The sequence below is a fragment of the Alexandromys fortis genome, unplaced genomic scaffold (genome assembly GCF_014885135.2).
Source record: "Alexandromys fortis isolate MF-2015 unplaced genomic scaffold, M_Fortis_MF-2015_v1.1 scaffold_3, whole genome shotgun sequence".
NCBI classification, from domain to species: Eukaryota; Metazoa; Chordata; class Mammalia; order Rodentia; family Cricetidae; genus Alexandromys; species Alexandromys fortis.
Genome location: NW_026067909.1, coordinates 2,589,263 through 2,606,226, shown reverse-complemented (window position 1 = coordinate 2,606,226; position 16,964 = coordinate 2,589,263). Strand labels below are relative to the sequence as shown.

At 45.6% G+C, this 16,964-nt stretch overlaps 2 protein-coding genes across 3 annotated transcripts in view; one reads left to right on the top strand and one right to left on the bottom strand.

Annotated features, from left to right (window-relative positions):
• Adam12 (ADAM metallopeptidase domain 12) overlaps nucleotides 1–2,299 on the top strand; it is a 312,949-nt gene extending 310,650 nt beyond the window's left edge. Inside the window, exon 24 of the mRNA XM_050137344.1 lies at nucleotides 344–2,299. The gene's annotated coding sequence lies outside the window, so the exon portion shown is untranslated. The remainder of the gene's footprint in view (nucleotides 1–343) is intronic.
• Nucleotides 2,300–3,340: 1,041 nt separating this feature from the next.
• Nucleotides 3,341–16,964, bottom strand: part of Fank1 (fibronectin type III and ankyrin repeat domains 1) — a 103,428-nt gene continuing 89,804 nt past the window's right edge. For both annotated transcript variants that reach the window (XM_050136767.1, XM_050136768.1), the window contains exons 7-11: nucleotides 8,933–9,098; nucleotides 5,605–5,748; nucleotides 4,975–5,052; nucleotides 4,831–4,875; nucleotides 3,341–4,720 (exon numbers count right to left, since the gene is read on the bottom strand). In XM_050136767.1, coding sequence (XP_049992724.1) covers nucleotides 4,658–4,720; nucleotides 4,831–4,875; nucleotides 4,975–5,052; nucleotides 5,605–5,748; nucleotides 8,933–9,098 — 496 coding nt within the window. In that variant the 3' untranslated portion in view covers nucleotides 3,341–4,657. The remainder of the gene's footprint in view (nucleotides 4,721–4,830; nucleotides 4,876–4,974; nucleotides 5,053–5,604; nucleotides 5,749–8,932; nucleotides 9,099–16,964) is intronic.

Here is a 16,964-nt window from a genome sequence, read left to right as displayed (position 1 = left end):
TAGATTGGTGCTGCCAGGAGCAAATGTGTCTCATTGTCATGAAAAACCCTAAGTTATTAAAATATCTTAAATGCCATATTCTGCAGCCTTTGAAAGATATGAAGAATGCCTATCTAACTAAAATATCTCTCTATATATCTAGAAAATCTAACTAACATGACTACAAGCTTAAGTATTAGCGATGATTATCCATTAACAACCTATATTTCCTAATTATACATTACATTTTTAAATGAACTACACAATCACAATACCTTAATCAAGTTCAAAAATACATATACATATAACAAAATTGACCTTAAAATCCATACCAATGCAAATTATTCATATCTATATCAAGGAGGCCTGAGCATCCTCCTGCCTCTCTGCAGATGTTTACTGAGCACTCTGAGCCAGCGCCACCCTGACAACTGGGAGGACAATGGCTGGGCAGCAGGGCGCCTGGCCACTTGCAGCTCTTTCCTCTGAGGCTTGCTTCATGTTTTAATTCTCTTAGATCAGGCCCTAGCCCAGGGACACTTAGTCTACAGATCCTCCCCCACTGTTCTCAGATGCCCTCAGTCATACACAAATGACCGAGACCGAGACTAAGAGACACCAACAGTCACAGAAGCCCCCCCCCCCAAAACCAAGAGCTGGGTGTTTTGAGCAGTATGGCAAAGTGGGTAAGGATACTGAGAGGCCATTTATTCTCTCGTCCACTTCTAGTTCCGCCACACAGCTCAGCAGTGGCTCCATCATACAAAGTACACAGGAAAACACAGGCACTAACTTGTCTTCCTCTCTTGCCAATCACAAGTGCCTTACTCTGGCCAGACCCCATGCCAAAGCCTCCCTCATCCGAGAGAGCCAAGGTTCTACCTTTGTCACCACTTCAAGCCAAAGTGGCAATGTGTGGCTACCTTTCAAGGTTCACCTACTAGACAGTCCAGTCCAGCCTTCTCCAGGGCCATAGCACAGAGCCGCGCCCCCCTCCCAGCATGCACCAGCCTTGAATCTATCCCACTGCGTATCAACCACAGTGACCTCCCTCCTAATGCCTTGCTCTAATTAGAAGGTAGAGTTGGCCATAGAAAATCAAGTTAGCACTGACTGCAAAATGCTGTTGCTGCAACTTGAATTTCCCACTGGCATCTCTTGCTTTTCAACTTTAATGAAGTAAGTAAATCTCCCAAGTCTGTGAGCCCCATTCTCAGGACCACTGGGCAGTGGGGACCCTTGCAGGAGACATTTGTGCAGACAATGAACGGACCATTTCTGTGCCTTTTGTGGGGAACAACATACAAGCATACATCTTCTCTCTCTCTCTCTCTCTCTCTCTCTCTCTCTCTCTCTCTCTCTCTCACGCATGCACTTACATTAGGGAAATGGCAATTTATTATCAAACTATTGCAAGCTTTTCTCATATGAGAGAAACTAGGAAAAGCAGCCCAGCATTGTGAAATTGTTGGGATGCTCAATAATGGGTAGAGGTTGGTGGGAGGCCTAATACTCAGCAACTGGAAAGTGATTTGGCCCCTGCAAGTTGAGAGCCCAGCCACCCGCCTGCCTTTCTATACCTTCAAAGATCATGTTCTGTGTTATCTGTAGTTCTCCAAGAAAGTAACATTTTAGTTCTCAATTTAGCACATTTAAATTGAGACAGATTCAGCATCACGTGACTTCCTTACAAACAAGTCAAACGGTGGGTTATCTTCCTTGGCCTGTATGTTGGTACTTCCTAAGGCAGTGACTGGAAAACACACACACAAACACACACACAAATTTCATGAGACTCCAAGGCAGAACTCTTGGAACTAACAGTCCTCCTAGCAGGGCAACTTGGTAATGGTTGGAAAGCCAGCCATCGGAATACGGCAACAACCAACGTAACTGACCAACCACAAGCTGCTTAGCTCCTTTCTGATTAATCGTACATCTCGGGTAACCCGCACAGTCGTTCTGCAGGGCTTCATCCATTGATAGCGCTTTGATAAACTCATGTTTTCACCTTTGTATGTTACATGCGGTTATTTTTGTACGCATTTCTCATATGGGGGAATCTACAAGTAAATACAGCCTACTAGTTCAGTAGAAAATGTCATTGTTAAGAATATTATACCCAATAAACAGTAAACAGATAAACATTGCGTGTCTCATTTGCTATCGAGAACCTTATGTAGAAAAACAGAGCTCTGTTTTCATTCATTTACAAATGTAAGGGCATCTGGGAGCACTGTGCAAGCAACTGAGAACTGTTGAAAGGTGAAGGTGCACATGCTGCCAGTCCTGGGAAGAAAGAAGAGAACGCCTGTCAAAGCATAGCACTGGTGAGACAGTGGGGGAACCAATGCCATTTTGAATAGTGTGAGTTCATAACCTATCCAGATAACTTAAAAAAAATTTATGTTACTTACTGAAATGTTCAAAAAGTAAGCAATCATCTAAGTATCAGCTTGTCAGCAAAGGACATCTAAATATGAGGGATCCATGCTTACACATTTTTAAAATAGCGTCCAACTTCTTCATAAACAAAGCTGCAGAAAACAAAAGTATTTATCCTCTCCATATAGATGTACACATATATTCAAAATTATAGCAAAAATAAAGGAATCTGTTCTTACCACTTAATCCAAGACAAAGCAAGTAGGTTTTATGATGTCGCCAGGTGACTGGCAAATTCACATACACCAAACAGGCATCCTAAATGCACAGAATCTGACCTCTGCCCTAGTGCTGCTCAGGATCAAAGAATAAATCAACAAACAAGCAAAAAAAAAAAAAAAAAACCAGAACAACTGTGTGTCCTAGGAATTCTGCAGCCAGTATAACACTGGGAATGGTAGGATGTATACTATGGGATGGCTCTCAAACTCCCAGAACTAGAAGCATTTACCTGTTGTCCTCGTTAAACTCTATTCCTGTGCCCTGTCTCTGATAATTCAGAGGGTCCTAAAGAAACCCACAGAGGTGGCTAATGGGTGGTTAAGAGGTGATTTACAGCCTGCTTATTCCCCCCCCCCCCATGTCTTAGGATCCAGAAGGTCCAGAGAAAGAAACCCTTATGACACTGGAACAAAAGCAGCCCCTCAGGGGAAAACTCAGAGGCACAAATACGTAAATTACTAAACAAAAGAGTTGAGAATAAGTGGGCTTGATGTCTATAAAAGGAACAACAAAAAGCCTTGCATAAAAATAAATAATAACTTTGTAAAAATAAAGCATGTAATTTAATGAGTTAGAAAAACAGAACCATGAGTTACTGGGGGGGGGGGGAAATAAGCAGGCTGTAAATCACCTCCTAATCATCAGGCCAAATGAACGGCAAAGACTGTAGCCTTTGAGCACACAGACCCAGCTGTCCACCAGAACCCAGTGCGACCATCTCAGGAATGTAAGCATGGTTCAGTAGTAAGGCCAGACAGTTGACAATGTTTCCAAGCAGGATGCTGGCCAGGAAGCATGTGATGTGTCCTTCTTCCATAGAGGGGCTGGCGAATGCCGTTTGCATCAGGCCCAGAGAGGACGGGAAGCTGGGTGGCAATGCTGATCACGAACAAAGCAGAAGAAAAGCCCTTATATGAAAGGCAAAATGCCAACGCAGCATCGATAGCCAAGCTTATACACAGCCCACAGATCAATTCTCAGATGAATGCTCTGTGGTTCTGCAGAGAAGCCCCCTGACAGCTGCTCACATCTATTTCAATGTATAAGTGTTCTCTCTGTGGCTTCCCTAGTATGGACCCTTGGTTACCTTTTCATTAGTCTTCCCTACTATAAAAAAAATGCACTCCTGTAAGGGCTTTAATAAGTACCTTATAAAGGGCCAAGTGAACCAGCTTGTCCCCAGAGACTCAAAAATGTATGTGTGCTGCTCGCTTTGCTGGTATCTAAGCTTGGCCCAGCTAAAGCTTCCCACATTTCTCTCTTTAAGCTCTTAACCAATGGTCTTGGTGGTGGTTAGCCCCTCTTTGTCTACAAACTATACGAGGTGCCTCAAAAATCTTGTCTGCTCTCCAAACTAAATGTGATATGCTACTCACTGGTGAAGCTGTCCGGCCCCCTGGGGGCTGGGTCCTTTGACCAAAGAGATGAGTCCATACAAACCCATGAACTGGTGGACATGTCCTCCCAGCACTGCTAACAGAATGGCACCATCTTCAGATACGTGTTTGTGATCTTTGACGTGAGGCCAAGAGTCTAAGAGAAAACGCCTGGGTGCTTAGGCACCCCACTGCGGGAGGCCACAGCAGCCTGGACTGTACTTGGGCGGGAGAGATAATAAGAAACACATGAGAAGAAGGCCAGTAGGCCTGGAGCATCATGAGGACAGTGTGGGCGGGTGAGGGGAAAGCACAGGAGTGAGGACCTGTGTGCACATTTCTGTAGCACCAGTGCATAAATATTTGGTTTCGTGTCTAACTGCAAAGGCACGGGGTAAGAAAACATCCCTGTTCTATGGACGTCCAGTGACGAGACCACATATGCATGTGCTTAAGTAAAAAGATGTATTTCAAGGTGGGAAGAGTTGCCTGTTACATAAAAGTCACTGTGAATCTTCAACTAAATAAATAAACGTCTTGGCCTCGGATACCCCGCACATCGCGTGGCCGGCCCAGCAGTCAGGGTTTGCTCTTTTGCTCCTGTCGGTCTCTCAGACAGGGGACGCTCCTTCCCATCAGTGGACGGAGGACTTTCTTGGCAGCTTTTTTTTTCTTTCTTCTAGTAAGGAGAGTACATTCTAGAAAAACCACATAAAACAGGTCTGTGTTCTTCGATGTTTGGACGGGTTCTGTGAGTCTGAAAGAACTACAAAAAGTCAGCTTAGTTAGGCAGGAGGGAGGTCCTCACCTGTCTGTCAAAAACTCTGGCCATTTCTAGGACACCTTTGCCAAACTGGAGGGAAGCAGAACTTAGTTAATTGGATTACAGATCAGAATATATGGTTCTCATGCATTTCTTTCTTCTCGGAGGGCATTCTCCCATAAACATTACCTCGTTTTTCACACTTGCATCCGCCCCTTTGTCAAGAAGTAACTGAACTAGCTGTTCGTGGTTATTTAAGACGGCAACCTGGAAGCAGAGAAGTGTGGTGAGGAGCTCTCCTCCCCTCCAGAACAAGTGCAGGTAGCGGGGGTTGGGGGGAGGAACAGTCCACCTCCCAAGGCAGCCCTGGGCTAGGCCACTGCCCACAGCAGCTCTGCTCTGGCCTGCATCCTGCTGACTGTTGAGCTGCAAACAGGAAATGTTTCTTACCTCTGTCCACACTGAAATGATACAGGACAGGACAGCCCAGGGTAGAAAGGCAGGAAGTTCATTGTTTAAACATGTCTACTTTGATCTCACAATGGCCCTGGGAATTGGGGTTGATAGTCCTTATAGTGTGGGGCACAGGAACAGTGCCTACTCAGAGGCTCAAGTAGACCCCAGGATCCAGGAGTTTGAGGCCGACATGGGCAACATAAGTCCCACTTCAAATATGTTGAGACTACAGTGACTTTCCCCTGCTTGTTAACGGATAGGTCATTCTATGCAACCAAACCCAGGGCTCAGTTATAAACAGCTCAACTCTCAAAGCCATGTCTGGCCATAACAAAAACTGAGACCCCGGGGAGGAGGGCATACCATGAGAGGCGTCTTTCCATCTTTGTCCTTCACGTTCACGTCAGCCCCAGCCTCGATGAGGAGCGAAGCTACCTTCTGGCTTCCTGTCATAGCAGAGACTCTCATGAGCGGTGTCCATCCTGAGCCAGTGTCCACAACATCCACCTGTGTTGCCAAAGGGACACCTGCCTCAGTCTAATCACTTCCCTGTGGCACTGTTGGGCAGACACACAGAGGGTGTGCACTTTCCCAGGCTCCCTGGTTTTCTGAACCTGGAGTGAGCCAGCTGAATTCATGCCTGTGTTCAGGGAGGGGATGTACTGAGTCTCATAGGGGGTCCCCCTCTGCTGAGACAGCTCAAGAACTCCCTACTGGCGTACTGTTCACTGTTAAAATGGAAAAGGACAGGCTAGGAAGACACCCAACTATACCTCACACTGGGCCCCTGTGCTTTCCTTTGCTGCAGTTTTTAATTATTTTAAAAACTTAGCTTTATTTTCTATGTTTGAGCTTTTTGCCTGCGTACCTGTGCACCATGTGCCTACAGTGGCCATGGAGGCCAAGAGAGGGCATCAGAACCCCTGGGGCTGAGTTACAGTTGCGAGCCACCACGTGGGTGCTGGGAATCAAACCCAGGTCTTCTGGAAGAGCAGCAAGTGCTCTTAACCACTGTGCCATCGCTCCAGCCCCCGAATGTAATTTTACTAGTGTTCATTTTCTTTTTTTGCTTTCTTAAATTGAGACAGGGTCTCACTATGTAGACCAGGCAGCCTCAAACTCACAGAAATCCATCCGTCTCTGCCTCTCCCCTGCTGGGATTAAATTTGTGCCACCACACCAGGCTCGATAGTATTTTATCCTTCACTATCTCTCTCAGAGTGTTTAAATCTTTCCTAGAACAAGGCAGGGATGACAAGAGTGTACACCTTTGTACTTCACAAGCTTACAACTCAGGCAGAGAGACCAGATCCACCACACAAACTGACCTAATGCATTCATGCCCAATGCTATCTCCAAAACACCATGTGCCCAAAAGTAAGAGGGTCAATGTTCATAACCCAGTTTATAATCAACTCTTTCAATTTAGTCTTCCAAAAAAAATCATGTGGAATAAAAAGACATAGATGTCACCTCTCCAAATTCTAGGCTATCCCCAACCAAACCATGAAGAGTAAAGAGGGGAATGAGAGATCATGGTGGTATGCACATGCATACACATGCAGAGAGAGAGAGAGAGAGAGAGAGAGAGAGAGAGAGAGAGAGAGAGAGAGAGAGAACACTACAGAACCATTCCTCAAGGATGCAAAGGTGACCCACAGTTGAAGTGAACCATCAAAACCAGATAACCAACAAGAGGCCAGCAGGAGGCTCTGAGGACATCCCGTTGTTCAGATACATGAGTCTGGTGGATCCTCTCTATCCCATCACTGCTCTTCTTCATAGAAATAGCCAACTTATGATCAACAAGCTCTGCTGTGTTTGAATAGCAATACAATAAGAACCGCCTTGACAAGAGGCTTTAGAGTCTCCAAAGCACCTCACAAGGCCTGGCTGGCCTGGGGGCGGGGTATGGCTATGTGGTTTTATTCCCAGTTTAGAAATGCTCAAACCTGCCTCAGGAGCCCAGTGCCTTTCCCCAGGTCACACAGCACATCAAATGCACCAATGTTTCCCCACTGAGGGAAACATGTCACCCTTAGCATGAAATCCTTACACCTGGGAAGGGGGTGGTAACCCTGCCTGACTCTGTCTTGCCCATGGTCTTCAGAAACTTCAGGTAAACAATCTGCCAACAACATGGAGGCTCGGCTGCCTTCAACCCATCCCCACTAGCCAGCTGTAGAGAGAAGTCTCCAGGGGACCCATTCGTGCTGGCCTGTCCTCCTGGGCTACAGAAGGTGGAATTTGACCCAGATGGCTGGGTTGTATACTTGGAGCCCAGAACATCCACACTTCAAAATTCCAGAATTTAAATGTTTACATCAGAGAACCCGACTGCCTGAGAACCCTTTTCCTTTCCCAGAAGACATCAGCTTTTCTTCATTACAGACTCACAGTAAACCACACAGGGTCATGGTGGCCACCAACTGCCTCATAGACCTCTCTCACTGACACCAGCCTTCTAAGACTTCTGACATTTTGCAAATGTTCATAATCCAATTTATAATCAACTCTTTCGATTTAGTCTTCCAAAAAAAATCATGTGGAATAAAAAGACATAGATGTCACCTCTCCATAATAATATGCTTGTCCCTCAAGCATAAATAAATGGGGTATGTGGTAAAATGGAATTATCTTCATGACTGGGAATTTTTCCTTCAAAGTAAATCATTTCCTTGAGAGCAATGGCGGGGACCTAGTGAGACCCGAGGCAGAAGCCCTGCTTTCCCTCACTCACCCCGGAGATGAACTAGATACATTCACCAACGTCTTCTGGGAAAAGAGACTTTCCCAGATGCGCAGTTCCAGGTCAGAGACTCAGCTTCCCAGGACCACCACCTGCCAATCACACCCAACACCACCTCTGGCCTCCACATGTACACATATGTACATAGCCATACAAACATGTATATACGTCATATATCACACATATGCAGACAGAGATCCCAAGAATATAAACCACCTCGCTTTGAAAGCAGCTAGACCTGTGTACATCTCTACATTCCGGCATGTAGCGGGTGCTCAGTAAGGCTTCCGTGACAACAGATACTAGAAATTCACGAAGGGGCAGAGCTACAGCACAGATGCATCCGGCCAGCTGTGAGCTCCGCCCACTTCTGGCCTCCATGATGAGATGCAGTCTGGTTGTAGTCTCAGATCCCCAGGGATCCTCCAAGACCTTTCAAGCTCCTGAGCCAGAGCCTCCCCTCAGACTTTTCTCAGAGCAAGTGACTAAGGCCTGCCTGCCTCTTCAAGACCCCAGAGGAGACTCAAGTTCTTACTAGTATGGTGTGGATGGTAGTGTGAATGTAATTGGCCCCCTAAATTTCCTAGGGAATGGCACTGTTAATAGGTCTGGCTTTGTTGGAGTGGGTATGGTCTTGTTGGATGAAATGGGTCACTGTGGAGACCATGCTTTGAGCTTTCCTAGGCTCAGGATACTTCCCAGTAGGCAGTCAACTTCCTGTTCCCTGCATGATGCTAGGACTTTCAGCTACACCAGTACTACATCTGCCTGTAGGCCACCATGTCCCCCCACCCTGATGATAATGGACTGACCCTCTGAAACTGTAAGCAAGCACCTGCAATGAAATGTTTTCCCTGTAAGAGTTGCCATGGTCGTGGTGTCTCTTCAATGCAATAGAAGCCTAGGACGGTATGGTTAACAAGGGAGCAGGGAAGGCCATACCTCACAGCCGTCCTTTATCATCCAGTCAATCACGGGGCAGTGGCCTCCATCTGCAGCCCAGTGCAGAGCCGTGCAGCCTCCAAGGTCTCTGGCATCCCAAGATGCTCCGTGTCTTCGGAGGTATTTCACAACATCCAGGTGGCCCGCGTAGCAAGCAAGCATGAGACTGCAGGGTGCAGAAAAGGAGAATCTGCTACAGGGGCCACCACTGATTGGGTCCACATTTTGTCCACCCAAAGTAAATAAAAAAACATCAATTGAGTAAAAGAAAAAAACTGTGTGTTTTATCCACACAAAATGTGCACGTGTCCTGATAGATAAAATGTAGTAAATCCATACAATTTTTTGTAAAAATGAAAAAATCCATTTTACCATAGATAAAATGTGATTAAATCCATGGAGTGTTGAGTCAGTCACCAAAGGGAAATTAAGTCTGCAATATGAAAAAGCTTTCAACAATTTGAACAATAAAAGATGCCAGGCATCAAAAGTCATAGCATATGATCCATTTACACGAAACATCCGGGAGAGCCTAAGGAGGAAGACTACAGCAGGCGGGTAGCTGTTTGGGCTAAGCAGGGGAAATATACTTGTTATACTTCATGAAACTGACCGCCAGGGTGGTCGTGATGGGTGAACAATCACATGAATGTCTTTTAAAGCTCTACGTTCTATGGAATTTGGATTGCATTCTTTAAAAGAAGTACTGAAGCAAGATGATCCAGAAGGTAAAGCAGAATGATCCGAGTTCAGTCCCAGAGGCCACACTGTAAAAAGAGAGGACGGACTCCTGCACCCTGTCCTCTGGCGTCCGCATGAGTACCATGGCACATGAGCATGAATACACACGTGCATGCACATACACACATGCAAACACATACAAAAGTGTTTTGAAAATGAATAGTAGTTACAATTTAGTATAAATTATTAGATTTTAAAATATCCAAAAAAACAGATTATATTCAAACAGAATAATGAAGGCTCATGGGTCATGCTGTCAGCGATCATTATTAAACCAATTTTTTAGTCTAAAACAGGAAGCTCACTCACTGTCGCTCTCCTCCACCTGCTGGGGGCGTCCTCCTTATAGAGTCTGACAACTAATATGGAATCCTTTTGTGCACCTCCTAATCAGACAGCTGTACGGGCAGAGACCACTTCTGGATGCTGTGTTAGTGGGGACTGATGCAGTCACGTCATACAAATGTATTATCCTATAGATTAGTTTTCTAGTTGCCATGAGGACAATGTAACTTTGCAGAGATGTAGCTATCACCACTGCCACCAGAATCAAGCCTGGAATCGCCACCTCTGGCGCGTTCCACAGTATGGGCCCTCCACAGCTGTGACCTAAACAACACAAGCTCTCAAGGTTCCTGCCCAAGATGGCACCCTGTGTTCAGTCAAACCTTTATAACCTTAACATAAAAATACCTTTGCTGGGAATATAGACTTAGATGGGCAAGCTAGATGCTACCCTTCCCCTGGGAGGTGACAGAAGCAAGCCCAGAACGTAGGCAGTCAGCTTCAGATGTCAGTTAGGCGGAGAGACACAGGAGGGAGGAGGATGGAAGAGAGAATGGAGGGGAGAGACTAGAGAGAGGGATGGAATGGAGGGAGAGAGGAGAGGGGAGAGAAGATGAGAAGGGGCATCAAGATGGAGGGGACAGACGATGGAGGGAGAGGACTTGCTAGACAACAGGTTCTCAATAAAGAAAATGAAACCACAGAGGCAGAAGCAGCAGGCACATGTGGGGGCAAGGCTGACTCGTGATCTCGCCCCAGCACCCACCACTAAGAGTGACATCTGGAGGACAAGTGGGAGCCTGGGTGTTGGTGATGCCAGGGGATTGGGGAGAAGGACCCCAAGTGTGCTGTGATGGCAGGCATGCCTCCAGGAGCACACAGCTGAAGGTGACTGAAGCACACACGTGGGAAGGGCTTTCTACAAATATGGGCACATGTCAGCCCTGCCAAGCTGCTGTGGAACAACCTTTGTACACTGTAAACATGTACTACTGCCATTGGTTAATAAAGAGCTGACTGGCCTATAGCTGGGCAGGAGAGACTGGGTGGGAGGGCCAGACTAGGAGGATACTGGGAAGAAGGACAGAGTCAGCAGAGACACCATAAGCAAGCAGGATGGGCTGTACCTACATGAGGTAAATGAGCCTCGGGGCAGCACATAGATTAATAGAAATGGGCTAAGTTGTAAGAGTTAGCTAAAAACTAGCCTCAGCTATCAGCTGAGCATTCATAATTAATATTAAGTCCCTGTGTGGTTACTTGAGCAGCTGGTGGGACAGAGCTAGGCAGAAAAGTCCACCTACACCAAGACTCAGTGGAGCATGGGCAGGGGTTTTCTGTGTTATTCTTCCACATTTTCTAAATGTTTGAAAAGGATTTAAATAAATAGTTAAAAAATAAAATGAAAGATCATCTCAATAGAAAAAGGTAGTCCTTAGATGACCACATGAGGACACTGGGACTATTCAAATCCTTGATTGTCCTAAGAAAGATGCCCTGCCTATAAAACCTTAATTGCACTTCTGAGCATTCTCTGGGTGTAGAAGTCCTAGATTAGTCCTAAATCAGTGTGTGAGTGGCCATGGCCTTTCTGAGCTTTGTATTAGCACATACTCATTGCCCTTTCCTTCCCCTCCACCTCCTGCCAGCCACTCCCTCTCCAGTCTCCTTTCTACTTTTACATTATGTGTGTGTGCATGTGTGTATGTGTGTGTGCAAGTGTGAATCATTTGTGTGTGTGCTTGTATATATATATATATACATATATATCAGATTGCATGTCTAAATCACTGTGTAATATGTGGATCTCAGATTGTGAGTGTATGTGTTTTCTCACATAAAATGAAAGGAAGTGGATGCTCAAATTTTCACCTATACCAAGTACACAGCAAACATTCCACCACTGAGCTAGACCCCAGCCCTCAGGACCTGGCCCATGTATATTCCCAAATTGTCTGCATCATGACATGCTTTTAGCAACTCCATCTGGAAATGTCCAATTTACTCCACCTTTATTATTATTACCAAACGCATATGTTCTGACTGCAGTCTGTGTGAGTTGCTGGGCAGAGGGAGCTGTCCCTGGCTGCGGATGTGCATGGACAGAGACTGTTCCCTGCACGCTGCTCAGTGTTCACTCGCACAGCCCTAGCTATGCAGCTTCTCCTTCCCAATTTGGCCTTGCGCATTACGAAGTCAGATGACTAAATCCCTACTTCCTCGTGGTATTTTATGACTTTTTACATTTAATTTCTGTTCATTTGACATGTGCTTTGATGCTTGCTGGAAGGCCAAGATCTTATTTTCTTTCTCGAATAGCCTTTTTCTGGTACCTTCTCCATCCATCTGTAGCACCTCGACCATCAGACATTAGGTTCTGCCTACCCTGTTTATCTTCTTCCAGTCTTTTGCACAGTGCCCACCTCTCTAATTGGTTTAATTCTTAAGGCATTTTAATAGCTGTCCCCACAGTCTCTGAAAGTTTTAGTATCTATTGCCATCCATTTGTTCACTCAGATAAATTACAATCATTTTAACGGGTTCCCAAGAATAATTCCATTTGAGGCTATATTCAATCTCTATGCTAATTTGAGAAAAATAGAAAATGGTGCTGTATTCTTGCCATTCTGAAGTGTGGTGTCGATCCCGACTGTTCGCATCTCGATCTCTCAGTGTAGTTCTGGAGCTGTGTGTTTTTATCAGGCTTCTTGCCTTCGGGGACTTATTCTACTCTACTGTGTTTAGATATGAATGAGCTAGTACCTTTCTTAAAACAGAGTCTCATCATATAGCCCTGGATGGCCTGAAACTCACAGAGATGCCCCTGCCTCTGTCCCCTGAGTGCTGAGATTAAAGGTGTGTGCCAGTACACCTAGTATGTTTTTAATCATCTTATGACTGCCATGTCAGGAAACCTTCTTATTAAGTTTCAGGTCTTTGCTAGTTGTTTCTCTTGGGTTCTGCAGGCCAGGAGGAATCGCACCTCTTACCCCTGTATCTTCCAAAATACTGTCCAATCATGAAACAGAATATAAGGTGCATTCGCTGAGAGCTGCTTCACATGTGCCCATATGTTAACCCATTCATTGCCTGCGATAACCCATGGGTTACATAAGGAAGGTTGCTATCCGAGGTGATATATTGTGTCCTTGAAGGACTGGGCTTTGACACTATGCTGTCTTTGCTCTTCACTGCACTCCCACCCCAGCTCTCTGCAAACTCAGAAGGAATTTGCCGTTGCTAAGAAATGACCATTTTGTATGGTGACAGGCAGGACTGTATACACCTGTCATCCCGTCTCCTCCAGAGGCTGAGGCAGAAGTATGAGTTCCAGACCAGCATGGACAACACAGTCATACCATGGTGGTTTGAAAGGAAATGGCCCCCAAAGGGAGTGGCACTATTAGAGGGTGTGGCCTTGTTGGAGGAAGTGTGTCACTGTGGGGGCAGGCTTTGAGGTCTCTTGCTCAAGCTTCTCTCAGTGTGAGTTCGTCTACTTCCTGTTGCCTGAGTCCAGATGTAGCACTCTCAGCTCCAGCACCATGTCTGTCTGCATGCCACCATGCTCCCTATCATGATGATAAATGGACTGGACCTCTGAAACTGTAAGTGAGCTGCCCCAATTAAATGCTTTTTTCATGCCACCCTAGCTAAATATCTTCTTTATAAGAGTTGACTTGGTTGTGGTGTCCTTCGCAGCAATAAAAACCCAAACTAAGAGACCAACTAATCCTCCATCGCAAAACATAACAAATAATGTTGGCACTTCCTGCTACTTCTGCGCCAGGCACCCTCCGAAGGCTGAGGGTCTGTTGTGGTGTATATACACACAGGATTTCTGTGCTGGCACTCTCTGCTTTATTCCCTTGAGACGGGTCTTTCACTGACCCTGGAACTAGGCTAGCAGCCAATAATCCCCAGTAGTCTTACTGCCCCCACATGCTCCAGTCACAGTACTGGGATTATAGATGCACACAGCCATCCTGGCATTTTTCACGGGTGCTAGGAATTCACTGAGCCATCTGTCTGGCCATAAAATACATTTTTAAATGATGCATTGTCTTAGGGTTTCTATTGTTGCAATGAAATACTATGACCAAAAAGTAAATAGGGGAGGAAAGGGTTTATTTGGCTTGCACTTCTGCATTGTAGTACAGTAAGAAGCCAGAACAGGAACCCAAATGGGACAGGAGCCTGGAGGCAGGAGCTGATGCAGAGGTCATGGAGTGGTGCTGCTTACTGGCTTGCTCCATCTGGCCTACTCAGCCCCCTTTCTTATAGAACCAAGGACCACCAGTCCAGGGACAGCACCACCAACAAAGGGATAGGCCCTCCCCCATCAACTACTAATTAAGAAAATGTCCTATAGGCTTGCCTGCAGCCCTATCTTGTGGAGGCATTTTCTTAACTGAGGCTCCCTCCTCTCAGAGGACTTTAGCTTTGGTCAAGCTGACATAAAACTCTCCAGCACATGTACATTCGTTGTACATAATGTTGGGTTTCATAAGGACAATTTCTCTCAAGTAGACCACATACTCCAACTCATACCCTCCACCCTCCTCACTTTCCTTCCATCTGTCCCTGCCTGGTCCTGCTTCTGTTTTCATGTAATTTATACATAAATGGCTATGCATCTATATAAACTCTAGAATCCACAAATAAGAAAAAAAATCAAAATCTGGCTTACTTCACACAATCTGCTGATGCCTGGCTGTATCATTTCCCAGAAGCCATCGCCACATGTGCTTTAGGGCAGAATAAAACTCTACTGTGCGTGTCCACCTTTCTCCCTACATCCTTCTGCTGACAGACTCCTAGGCCAATTCTAACAAGGCGCCGAGTTGCACCTAAGGTCTCCCTTCACCTTGAATCTCTAAGGAAGGATGTTAGGTTAGAAACCTTCTAATAGGAATTTCCTTACCTTCCTAAACACTTTTCTGACTGGGAGGAAGTAGGTTATAAATATAAATACCTACAAACACGCAAAGGACCTGCCACCATTTTTTTCCAGGAATGGGGTTGAACCCAGGGATTTGTACTCTAGGCAAACACTGAGCAGCACCCCAGCCCTGCTCATATGTTCTCAATACTGCCCATGCTCTCTGCAGCTTCCAGCTTGTCTTTGCCGTGGAAACTCTGAGCTTAGGATCGACACACGCAAACCTGAAGCAAGAGCCCCTATGGAGCAAACCTTGAACACATTTTATGTTTTACATAGATGCTATTCATTTTCAATTTTCCACTTCCTGGGTGGATTCTGGTGGCTTTGAGTTTCTCTAAAAAGCATACATTTCAACACAATTACCAAATCTATTATGAGACACAAAGTGTTACCTTCTTTTCATTTTCAAATACCTTCTCTCTAACCATTATTTCTCTTCCCAGTATCCAATTTTATTTCTTTTCTTTGATGTACAAGACATCAGTTTATCATGAAGATTTTTGTTAAGAGGTATCCTATACATTTTTGCAACATGAAAATATTACCATTAATCCCTTTCTAGCTCTTTCAATTCCTTCCTGTTTTCTACTTCCCTTAAAATGTTTCCTTTGTAAACTGGAAATGTTTTTTTCAAAACTCTTCAGCCAATTGATGGCTTAGTTCCAGACTGGTTTAAGAGTCACTCAGAAAATAATTTAAAAATTATGTCTCAATGTTATCTTTCACTGAACCGGAATGGAACAGATGGCCTCTCTGGATTAGAAACCACATTTGAGTTTGTGGAGATCGCTCAGTGGGCAAAGTGCTCGCACTCAGGTGAAAAACCAGGTATGCCAGCATGCACCTCTAACTCATCACCGGTGGTTCAAGTGGAGACAGGAAGCTCCCTGGAACTTGCAGACTGGCCAGCCAGCCCAGCTGAGTCCGCCAGCTGGCTGCCAATGGGAGAACTCAGAAAGCAGGGTAGTTGCCTCCCAATTGTAACACCTTCAGTTAACTAAGGCCTCCACAAGCTTTTACAATCACACCCATAGAAATGTGCACCCACACACGTGTACACTGACACATGAATGTACACACACAGACATAGACACACACACAAAAGTATGGCATATGATCAGAGTGTATGCAGGCAATTCCTATGCCTTCGACCTGTGAACACCATGTACCCTGTGGGCACCCTGAGGACACCATGTACCCTGCAGGCACCCTGTGAACACCATGTACCCTGCGGGCACCCTGAGGACACCATGTACCCTGCGGGCACCCTGTGAACACCATGTACCCTGCGGGCACCCTGTGAACACCATGTACCCTGCGGGCACCCTGAGGAAAGGTGGTATCGTTTGTCTCCCTGTTGGACCCATGTACTAAAGCATGGTGCCTGGCATGTAGTCGTCATCAAATAATCAATGGATATGCTAAAATAGTTCAATCATTACAACAGCTACAACAGCTGGTATTGAAGTATTTCAAAGTGTTCATCTGTCCATGAACACCAAGCTCCCCCTCAGCCACTTCCTATAAGACTAATGGTTCTCAACCTGTGGGTCGTGATCCCTTTTGGGGTTGAATGACCATTTCAGAGGGATCACATATCAGACAACCTGCATATCAGATATTTACATTATGATTCATAACAGTAGAAAAATTACGGCTATGAGGTAGCAATGAAATAATTCTATGGTTGGGGGTTACCACAGCATGAGGTATTAAAGGATCACAGCATGAGGAAGGTTGAGACCCACTCACCGTAACACCCCCAGCTGGTGTGATAGAAACCACAGCCATGTTTTGCAGTAGTATCTCTGATGCCGACCTTTGACTGCTGCTTTACAAACACCTGGGCTTCTTGGGCAGCAGAGGAAGCTGGAATGTAACAAGAGCCCCCAAGAAAGGAGCCGTGTGCCTGGGCAGAGTTGGTGGTATTGTTTTTACAGCTATGCATTACTGACCTGGAGGAGGTTGGGCAGGTCATATCTGATGAACGAGACCACAAATGAACAAGCCAGCTTTTGTTATCCCATCTTCCCAGTAGGACCCAACCACCTCTCAGAACTTTCA